This window comes from Euleptes europaea, chromosome 8 (assembly GCF_029931775.1).
Source record: "Euleptes europaea isolate rEulEur1 chromosome 8, rEulEur1.hap1, whole genome shotgun sequence".
Lineage (NCBI taxonomy): Eukaryota > Metazoa > Chordata > Lepidosauria > Squamata > Sphaerodactylidae > Euleptes > Euleptes europaea.
In genome coordinates this window covers 37,972,761-37,984,769 of record NC_079319.1, presented here as the reverse complement: position 1 = coordinate 37,984,769, position 12,009 = coordinate 37,972,761, and the positions used below count along the sequence as shown (strand labels likewise).

Here is a 12,009-nt window from a genome sequence, read left to right as displayed (position 1 = left end):
GATCAAGAGCAAATGGGCAAATGGGTACTGTGCACAGTGTCCCATATTATACCTACGAATCCATGTGGTGGCTCCTTTTGCTGGGATGGAACTACATGTGCCACTCCCTCCTCAACCTGCTGTGACAAATTGTATTCATAAGGGAAAATAGAGCCCCTGCTTCGTAATTCCTGTGGTGAGTCTGCTTGAAGATTTTATTCCTCTTACAAAACTGGAAATAGTCAAATATGCCCTTGGAAACTTCAAATTATCCATGTGAAAGTATCTGGTAGGTATCTATAATTGAAATAAGAAACGTAGCTAAGTGAATATTGAATATGTGCTGTTTAGTGTTATCTTTGTTTTATTACAAGACCATGGCAAGGCATTTGTTTTGTGTATTGATTTTGGAAATATTTAAAGCATGTATCACTGAGAGTATCTTCTGCAGAAGTTGTTGTACTCAAAGTTGCATAACTGTAAGAGCAAGCAGATATTTAGTGTGGAGCACAGTGACCATGGCAACATAAGAGTGATACCATTGCTACAATAATTTCGAGACAAATATATTGTTGTAACATTACACATGTAACATTACACATGCCCTGACCTGGATAGCCCAGGCTAAATCTCATCAGATGTCAGAAGCTAAGCAGAGTCTTGGTTTGTGCTTGAAATGGGAGACCACCAAGGAAGTCTAGGGTTGCTACTCAGAGCCAGGCAATGGCAAACCACCTCTGCATGTCTCTTGCCTTGAAAACCCTACGGGGCCACCATAAGTCAGGTGCGACTTGATGGCACTTCCCACCACTATTACACAGGCAACATAGAAATGGGCTAGGTGTGATAAATGTGGGACATGAAAAAGAATTACAGCTGTTATTGCAGACTCTCATCCTTGATGTATCCTAGTAAATTATTGGAATCAAATTACACTGGCACACATTCTAGCTGGAAAGAGTAACCCCTCTAACATATACTCTGTGTACAATGTATGCTATACCTAACTTGTACATTGCTAGTCCAACAGGAAAACCAAGGCCAAGACTCTGCATACGTCTGCTAGCCTCTGACATCAGTGTTCCTCACTTGCTAGAAAAGCAACAAAGTTAGGCTTTAAAGACTGAAGTAAGCAGAATAATCCCTCTAGCCTCAGCTGAAGAATGAATGGTGCCTTGCTACAGACAAACGGAAGAGTATGCCTTGAATGAAAAATCAGGGAAAGCTAAAGGCAGTTTAAAAGCGCAGTTAGCCCAATGATCAGAGTTCGCCTGGAGTATGGCCAGTCAGCAACTATAGAAGCTTCACTTAACCTTTCCTGAGGTGGAAGCTGTTTGTTGAGTACAGTTATACTAGATGACTGAATTCTGGTCCAGTTGATACAGAGGTGGGGGAATTGGAGAAGTATGAATGCACTCATGCAATAAGAAGTAGGTACATGCTCAGAGTTCCAAGTAAGTGGCCCTAAAGGGGTTCCTGTAAGATCTTGAAGGATCAAGGTCAGCTCAGCTCAACTACATCTAGTACGTGTTGCAACATAAATTCATGGAACTGAGTGGTAATCTATTGATTACGAACAGATTTAGGGCAGGTTCCATTTATCCTTAAGGAACATTTTGCCCTCAATATTAGTTAATGCCCTTAATATCGTCTACTTTCCCCCCTCTAACTGAAAGAGTAAAAAAATGACTTGTGTCTGCCCAAATTCATTGCTTAAATCAGCTGTAGTTGTTGTTTTCCTTTTTGATATGTTGATATTAAGGCAAGCATATCCCTTTCCAATCAGATTATGGTGTTTTCCAAAAATATAAAAAACCCATTAAAGTAGTGATTGAATTTGGACCTTTTCTTTGTAAAATATTCGTGACATAAGGAATTTGTCTGCAGTAATCTGAGTATAGAAAAAAAAATAAACACAGTGTATTTGAATAAGTAGTGAAGACATGGGGAAGGAAGTTAAATACTGGCATATGGCTAACCTCTGCTGCTGGCAAATACATCTTTAAAATATAACTTTAATAGTTTTCTGTTACTAAGATAGCTGAGGCCTTACCTCAATTAAAAATTAGGCAAGACTGATCATAAGCCAATTCAAAAAGTAGCAGTACAATTTTTTTTATAATTTCCTTTTGTCTGAAAAGTGTAAAATGCATTGCTAACATAAACAGGTAATTATGGTATTTGCAAAATTTATACTGTACCTGCCTTTCTGCCCTCACCAGGGTTGCTAAGGCAGCTAACAGATTAAAATATGCATAATAAAATCACATCTTAAAAACTTTTTGAACCAGCAAAAAACACATCATGAAAACAATTAAAACTAGCACAAAAATAACATACAAAAACATTTTTAAAAGCATAAGGCAGGAAGGAATGATCACTGAGAGAACACCAAAGAAAACAAAAAAGACTTCAGCCTCTGGTGGAGAAGAAGACTGATGAGTCTTCCGGGAAAGAGAGGTTTTGGTGCCACAACAGAGAAGGCCTTCTTCTGGGTTGTCATCTACCTAATCTCAAAAGGTGGGAGCACCGGAACAGGGCCTCAGAAGATGACTGCAGTGGTTGAGTAGGTTCATGAGAGAATAGGTTGTAGGGGACTACACCACCAATAGGGGGCTACACCACCAAAATAAAGGCATGCTGCTGCGAGAAGAGGGTCCCTGGGGCATGAGGGGTTAGGAAGCTGCCTAAAGGCTGCTCCGCCCTCAGGAACGCCCTGAGAACACCTCCCAGGGCACCAGTGCAGTAACTTGCGCTGCTAGAACACTGCCAGGAGGCAACACCAGTGCCCGAGCCCTGCATTGCATCCCGGTGCCAGCATGGATGCCACCCATGATGCCATAAGTGCCTCTTAACGCAGGTTAAATGGGCACTTACGCCACTGCAGGGTCACACCGGCTCCTAAAGAGCTTTGGCATCCCCCTTTAGGATTGCAGCCATAGAGTGCATTGGAATAATCTTATCTGACAAATATATTAATGTATGTATTCTCATACTGAGCTCCAAATTTCTACGTCCATAGTATAATACTTTTAACTATTAGTGTGAGATGCCTTGAACCACAAAGAAAGACAAGATATAAATGTTTTAATAAATAAATAAACATTTTATGCAACCTTTTAGGAGGAGGAATATATTTATTTAATTCTTAATTTATTAAATTTATATCCTGCCCCTTTTCAACCAAGGTCAGGCTTGAGGCAGTTTATATCACTATGGTCAACAATCATATACAGTCAGTTAAAACATGATAAATATCCATCATTTCCTATTAAAATCCAATAAAATTCTACAATTTTAGCTTGCAGAGTTTTGCAGACAAAAATGGTTCTGGAAAAGCTTACAATCAAAATGTACTGATCGGTGACATTTGAATGTAAAAATACATTTTGCATAGATGAGAGTTGGACATGTTGAAGTACACTTTCAGTTTTTAATTCCCGTAGTGTGACCCAAGGATAAATATTCTCATTTCACAGTTGTTGGAGGGTTTTGTCAGAGATTTTGGAAAAACCCCGGGCTGTCATTATAAGGGACAGCATGGGACTGTAATGCAGATTCTTTCTGTATTTTTCATTAAGAAAAATAAACGTGGTCCAAACGTTTCATCGTGATACTCACATTTATGTGTGATGATTGCAAGAACCACAAAGTGAACAGACATCATAAAAATTGGTTGATAATGTGTTGGTCACGAGACATAGATCAGAAGGTTTTTAGAGCAGTCCCCCTTTCTCTTCCAAGAGAGATATTTGTATCTTATGGGTTAGGCATATAAACTGGAGATAGAAAAGTGAGCAGAAAGGCCAACATGAATTCAGAAGAGTTGCAGAACTGCTTTCCCACTTGTGGAAATACCCACATGATCCTGGAGATCTGTGACTGAATCCCCAGGTATACAGTTTAGCTGCAAGAAGTTGCTGTAGCACACCCTGAACCCATTTTAAGTTGCAGTATTTTTTTTAAGTACTAGTATTTTTCCTGTTGTGATTTTTTTTCTACTGGGACTTATAACAGCCTGTGGGGAGGGATCATTTCTAGCCAGGAAAATAGCAGGGAAACTTATATGTTTGGGGAACCTGATCACAGATGTCCCTGAGAGACATGTGAGAATGCACATGTGAGAATACCATACATACACACCATCAGTATATCTATTCTCACCATGACCCCATCTGTGGATACTTAAATCTATGGATTGGGGCTACGTAGAGACAGGGAGATTTTCGTGCAAACCTTGAGGGGGGGACACCCGAGTTTGCAGAAAAATCGTAAAAGTTAGAAAAGCTGGAAGGAGGTTGAATCTCCTCAGAACAGAGAGCATTGGCTGCGCAAGTGCAGACAATGCACCTCTGTAGGCCTGGTGGGCAAGATTCTCCCTCCCCTGTGGGTTCCTTGCAAGGGGGGGAGTAAGTGCTCAAAGGTGAGTGGGCAAGTGAGCTAAGGGGGGGGGGGAGTATGGGATTCCCACCTGCCATAAGTATCATGAATCCCCATGTGTGTATATGTATTTAAGCTTTCAAGTTTATAATAAACACAACAGTTTGTGTTGATTTTCATAAAAATGGTAATTTAACTGGAAAATATTCCACTTTGCTATTTCCCAGTTCTGTTGCATTTTGGACTTCATTTAGAAAAATAACTAATAATGTACTGTTGTTTTGGCTCTTGCATACCAAAACTTGAATGAGAAGCCAAAATACTGTTACAGTTTGGAATAGCTGTACTTTGTGGAAAGCTTTTTTCAGTCACTCAAAAGCATTTGCCAAACTCATGATTACAAAGTTTAGAATTGTTTTATTTAGAATAAGGCACTTTCCTGACTTTTTTTGAGAAAATCTGATATTTGTGCACCTGATGTTTAAAGTTGGGACATATATCAGCATGTATCTCCAAACCTTCCGTAGCCGCAATGCACACAACAGAATGTAGACATTTATGTAAGCTGTTATAAAGTTAACAGCTTAAATTTATAAACTCTTTGTTGAGTGTGTGTATAGTATTTCTTTTTGACTAGTATTTTTCCCCACAAACCTAATTGCATGATAAGTTTATCTGTAGTTTTTTTTTACATTTAACAGAAGTTTCTTTGCATTTCTGGGGAGTGGCCGTGGCTCAGTGGTAGAGCATCTGCTTGGCATGTGGAAGGTCCCAGGTTCAATCCCTGGCATCTCCAGTTAAAGGGACTAGGCAAGTAGGTGATATGAAAGACCCCTGCCCAAGACCCTGGAGAGCCTCTGCCGGTCTGAGTAGACAATACTGACTTTGATGGACCAAGGGTCTGATACAGTGTAAGGCAGCTTCATGTGTTCACGTGAGGCAGGAAGTTGCGCTAACATGCATCAGTGTGACTGGATCCATTAATAGTGGAAAGATGTTGTTTACAGCTGGGTTGATCCAAAAGTAAAATCCAAAAAACTAAGAACACAATCTATGTCATAACAAGTGCTCGCACACAGTTATGTGTCATTGGGTTGACCCTAATTAAAAATATGACATGGATTGTGTTCTTGGTTTTTGTTCTTATTAATAATATTAATTCATTAAATTGTTAAAGCCACAGACAGAAGCTGGAGAACTTTGTTTCTTGCCGCCAGATGTCACTGTGGAGTCAAATTTTCAATAGCCAGGCATCTATTGCTTTTTTGCATTCTACCTAATCCACCTGCTCAGATATAACAATGGGAGATAGCTACAATGCTACGCAGGAAATTGAAGAATTATAGCCTCACAATCTGTGTTGTAGTTGCTCATTCCTCTGAGGAGCCAAAGATCTCTACTTTTTAGGTTTGCTAGGCCTTGAAGCTAGAATCATAGACAGAATTCTGGCCTTTTGCATTATATCATCTTACTGTATCTCCAGCAGTCTCATGCTGTGGACAGACCAGAGTCATGGATCTCCATCCACTGCCACTCTCTTACCACTTGTTTTCTTAGGGAAGTTTTGCAGATTACAGGAAATGACAAGAAGTTTCACAAGAGGCTTAATCATTTGTTTTTTTGTGCTTCCATATAGCATGGATGTAGTCAGAAAGTGCACCTAGTGCCATTGGGGTAGTGTACAAATTCGCCTTGGGGGGTTACACTACTATTCTAGAAAACAGATGCACAAGCCAATTGTGGAGTTGCTTCTTGCCACTTCCCGAAATTCTAACAACCTTAGCCTTCAAAAATACGTAGGAGGCCATTTAAGAGAAATGGCATCCAGTACATTTATGCGCACACCTATTTTGAGACATCACCCTGCTAAACCATCAACAGCTAATTCTTCCCACTAACAAAACCCTCCGTAATACTGACTTTTATAGGCAAATTGTTGTGTCCTTTTATAGCGGATGACTGCCATTATTGGATTCCAGTTCTAATTAGTTTTTTTAACATATTTTATGTTACCGCATCAATTACAGAAACTTGAATAGTTGCAATTAATCAGTTAAGTTGTGAATGACATTGCCTGGTGATTGACAGCTGAAATTTCTTGAAACTGCAAGACTATAAGAACACATCTCAACTTTGGAGACAAGAGGCCATACCTAAGAATCCTGTCTCCTACCTGCTGGGTCTTTTCTTCAGTTTTACAGGAGGAGAAGTGGTAAAATCCAGGATAGTTGCTGCCTTCCCAATTGTGTCACATCTTCTCACCTCTTGCATCACTTACAAAAGGAAGGAAGGCATCATGCTGGTTTTGTGCACACATGCTGATCTTACTGCTCTCCTACTACACTTCCCCTGCCCTCTGGTTAGCATGCACAGAGCTACTATTTGAAAATGTCCATGTTTACAAACTCTTTGATCTAAGCATACTTTGTTATAATCACAGGTGTTTCTTTCTAAGTAACAGAATCCTAAACCAAAGATTAATCATTCTGTACAGACAGGAAATATTCAATCAGGGCATCTTCAATAGCAGATCAATACATGGGAGTAACAGGGTGATATACAAGTCTGAGGATTTGAGGTTTACTTACATCATAAATAAAATATGGTTTGTTTGATGCCCAACAGAACCTGGAATTATTATTGCAGTGTGCATGCAGCTTACAGCTATTCAATGTACATAATTTAATAATTTGGGATAGCCATAGTTCAGTCCCAGAGCATCTACTTCACATGTAGAAAGTTCCAGATTCATTCCATACCATTTCCAGTTGAAGGATCTGGTAGTAGGTAATGTAAGGGATCTTCTACGTCATAGCATAAAGAGCTGATGCCGGTCTGAATGGATAATAATGACCTTGAGGGACCAGTGGATCAGATTGCAATCTTGCATCCTCATCCATTATTACCTTTCTAAATTCAGTGAGATTTTTCTGGATAGGCCTAATGTAGTAAATTTGTAGGTATTAGAACTCATCATCAAATTAGTGATGCAATGAAAATTTGTATCCACTAGTTTTAAAATACAAATTGTGTGGCTTATGATGCTTGCCTCCAATTTGAAATGCAAAATACAACCCAACAGTTCTTCTCTGGCAAAAACTATAAGCCATGTCACAAAAGAACTTCTCTTCTTCTTTCAACCTTCCTAATCTCACTAAATGTGATGTTAGGCAGGCAGAAAGAGATAAGAGTTCTTCGTCAGGTAGGAAGAAATAAAAGTTCTTCCTTCTGGAGTATTTCCAGGATTTTTAGCACCTCAGACACTGCCAAAACAGTATTCATGGCTCTAAAGCATGAGGGCAAGAAGGAAGATAGATGGATACTTCCCACCTATCACCATATGTCTGTCACCACCTCCACAGCTGTTCTCACTGTAGCAGTCAGCTCAGCACCAGCTAGGGGAGCTTGGGAAGATAGTTTTCGGAAAACCCCTGGGAACATGGATGTCATTTTTGGGAGCACCACAGGGTGTCTTGTTTGAAATTAGACTTGGGAAGAGCAGGTATTTTTTTAAAAAACAATAGATAGCTTAAAATGCTTTAATTAATCTATGGTCTTGTTTTCCTGAATAGTCTTCTACATCTGGTCATATGTTTTTTGTTATCTCCACAAAATCTATAAAGAAATTACTTAGTTTACTTCATGAGCTTTTCAGTTTAAAAAGCAACTTCTAAAAGTCAGTTGATCAGGTTCCAACAAATATAAGTAATTCTGAACACCCAGTGTTCGATAGCCAAATGACGGAGAAAGTATTTTCCTTGCCAGCAGCTTTCCAAATGCAGTAACGCTGTCATGGCTTGTTTTATCTGAAAGTACTATTTTTGCTGTCATACAACTGCATTGGAAATGCTGTTTTGTCCCCAGAGGTTACGAATTATATAAATATTTGGCCAAATTAATGTTGACTTAATCTCAATGCACTCTCGCCGAAGTCATTAAGATCATACCAAGCATAAATCATTTTGACCCACTGTGTTCAGTTTGTTCCAGTACATACACACAGGTAAGCAATACCGCACACTGCCTTGGTTACTGATTAAAAGAATATGCCATTTGAGATTTTGAGTAATTTTTAAAAAAGGAACTTTGAAGCACAGACAACAAACATTCTAGTATTCTCCCTTGTTTTTAATCACATTAGAACCAACCAGTTTGGGATGTAGACATTATGAGTTCCAGAAGTGGAGATACCCCAAGCCAGAAACTATTAAAAGACTCCTTGGCTGCAAAAGAACTGCAGACCATGGAGAAACACCTTGCTGGTAAGTACCATGGCATTAAAAACCAGATTTTGCATGTGCTTGAAAAACAGAAATAATTCAGGTGAATGAGGAGTTAACTGATTTTCCCCCTGAATCTTCATTTCTCTTGTACCTTGTTGAGTCAACAGAAATATTCATTCTAAGACCAATATTGAACCTTAACTGTGCATCATAATCTATCTGTAGAACTTCCTCACACATTTATTTCCATAGCTCAGTAACTTGTCAGTGCTGGTGAATTACTGTTATTACTGTTAGGCTGCACTGCATAAATCTTCCCAAATGACTCCAGAGAACTCAGAGTTTGAAGGAAATATTGGCCTATGAAGCCATCTTGTTTGGTTTCCAAAGCCTATAGAATAATCCCTGGCTGTGCAGTGATTACTTAAGCAAAATTGTTGCTGTGAAAGGGTTGCAAGATTATGTTATAAAAGTCCATCAAGGTATTAAATGCGAATTTTTGTGTGGAAACAGGACAGTGGAAATTTTCTTGTTCAAGAACTGTCTTCCATAATTATCACCACATAATGCTTTATGTTAATGAATCCTTATTAATACCAAATTCCAAAAGGGAGTTGATCCCAAGGACCAAATTCCCTGTCCTTAGTTTCTGCAATTTAAAAGTTCATCCAGGTCCTTACACTTGCCACCAGGAATGCTTCTTATGTTGGGCAAAAGTGTTCTGTGGAGGAAAAAAATATATTGGGAGGTCAAGTTGTACAAATACATCTGTTGCTTGGTATGGTATAAGACATTCTTTTGAAAGGTGAGGTTACATTTATTGGGAAAGGTGTCTCTTGTTGTATCATATGACATAGTGAAAGTAGTCATGAGCAGGCAAGTACAGAGCACCGGAAACACATGAAAGAGCTCTAGCAAAACATGTCATTCATTAATCACCGAGTTTAAGGAATGATGGGACAACAGGCAAAGCACGTAATGTGTTTTCCTCACTTACTGTGCCATAAAAAGGGGTGAAAGAAGTGGTGACATAATTGCCATATCTTCTGTCTGTCTGTTCTTCTTGCCCTGTTGGACTGGAACATTGATTCACATGATTGCTTTTCTGTGACAGTTATACAGTGAAGTCACTAGGCAATTATTTTTGAGAGGCGTGGGGGTCAGGATGTGTTTTGAATATGCGTTTAAACATCTGTCAAGATAACAACTTGCCACTTCCTGGATCAATCCTCATTTTCAAAGGGGTTTCCAGTGCCTGATGAGCTGCCAATGTGACACGTGTCAGAGGTAGCCCGAGCACTGGTTACAATGAAAAATCTCCCACCCTGGCCCAAACTAGTAAGTGAGGCATTCACTTTGTAAAAGGTTATATTACCTTTGAGTGGAAAAAAAAACAGTTAAGGAAAAAGACAAGGGATCTTCAACAATAAGGAAGGTAAGTTTATGTTACTCATCATTAAGTTATGAAATTAGTTTCATAACATAAACAAAGAATTAGACACACACATAAAGGATTGAACTATATACCGTGTTAGCTATGATAGCTAAACACATTTAGAAGCAGTTATGCCTCTGCTTGGGATGGTTGTCAGTGACATACCTATAGAGTGCTGGACTAAATGGGCCTGTTGCATGATCCAACAAGTAATTTTTTTATTGTCAATTGGGCTCCTATAATTTGTTGCTGATGTGTCAATGCCTCAAAGGCATACAAACATTATAGCTCTGGCTTGGCACTTAATGTTACCTTTAGCAGTGTGAGAGTGGCTGTGATGTATCTGTTCCTGTGCCAGTCTTGGTAAGAGTGGACATGAATCATGTAAATTAAGCAACCCATGGCCACGGTCATTCAAGCATTTACCAGCGACTGCTAACACTGACCAACAGGATTGCCCATGAGCTTCACCCAAGCCAACACTCATTTGGGAGGGATTGAATGCCACATAAACCATCAATTTTTTAAAAACCCAACAATATTTTGATTCAGGTCTTCTATGAATAAAGTATATTTTATATCACAGTGGCAATTGTGCTGCTGTGAAATTGCTAAGACTTTCTTCTTAGAGAGCTAGGTATTTTTAAAAAATTGTTCAAAAGATGCTTCCTTTTTTAAAGTACAGGAATTGAAATATCATTGAATTGTGAGTTAGTGTGATGTAGTGGAGATCCTGGTTCAACACTCCACTATGACGTCCACTAGTTAGTATCGGGGCATCTCTCTAATCCTGCATTATTTCATAAGGGGAAACCCTAAGGTTCTTGGAGGAACGGCAGGATAAATATGTGAGAGACCAGATATTCTCATATATAGATTAGCTGGTCCGTAATTATCCACCTCGTTTTACTGTTTTAGTAAAGTCTTAAGCAAGGGTCTAGAAAGGCCGCATAATTAGTAGTTGAATATTGCAATATGAATACTCTTTAAAGTGGTTCCACTGATGATACATGTCCACAGATTGTCTACCTTGCCTCTTCTTCTACCTTGCTGTCCTTTTCTTTTTGCTCATCCAGCTCAGGGTGAATGGCTATGAGGCTGAGCTAGTACCCTAGCAACCAAATTGGAGACCAGAAAGCAGTGGGCTTTTCATTCTTTAGCCAGATGTACTGCCAATTTTATCCTGGTAGAATTTAAATATGTCTAATAATTTTTCTGTAAATCGTCAGGTGCTGACATCCAGCAATGGTTTACAATTCCAGCAAACTGCTTGTTTAGATTTTCCCTTTGCAGTAGTTTATAGTATAAAAATTTATGTTAGTAAACTTTCCATTTCACATTCTGTTGTCTCTACTCAATTCAGTTCAGATGTCTACTGGGAAGAGAGTCTTTGAATAATCTGCCCAAAATATGGTAATGGATGCATATTTAGTGACATTTTTTTTGAGATAATTTTTTTTTCATCAACTGGCCAAAGTTTATGTTGAATGAAAACCATGAGATATACTCTGCTAAATAAATGTAAGCAATTTTGTAGTGGAAATCTTTAAATCAGCTGTGGCGAAGTGATTAAAATATCAGCAAAACCAATCCATTTTTGCAGATAATTGAACTTGGGCCAAAATTATTAAGTTCATTGAAGTCTCATTGAAGCATAAATATTGCCTATTGGTTTTCCAACATGCCTTCCTCTTATTCACTAGAAACATTTGCAAAAACAGAGGATAATTTAATTGTAAGAGAACTCACTCTACATTTGGTTTCAGTTATGGTATCTACATTATCATCCGTTGAACCAGGGTATTTAAACAAGTATTCTGCAAATTCCAAAGTTTTGATGTTTTCAAAGCTTAATACTTGGTACCTTAAAAGAAAAATCTTTCAGAATGTTAAAGTGCATATAAAATATGTGATGAGCTCATTCTTTCTATTAGATTATTTTAATATTAAAGCAACAATAAAGTATATCTACTGGATTATTTTATTAAATAA

The 12,009-nt window shown here is 38.5% G+C and overlaps 1 protein-coding gene across 1 annotated transcript in view; it reads left to right on the top strand.

The window, feature by feature from the left end:
• Positions 1–12,009, top strand: part of C8H8orf34 (chromosome 8 C8orf34 homolog) — a 97,734-nt gene that overhangs the window by 73,079 nt on the left and 12,646 nt on the right. The window contains 1 exon segment of the mRNA XM_056854905.1: positions 8,501–8,621. Within this exon segment, the coding sequence (XP_056710883.1) occupies positions 8,501–8,621 (121 nt within the window).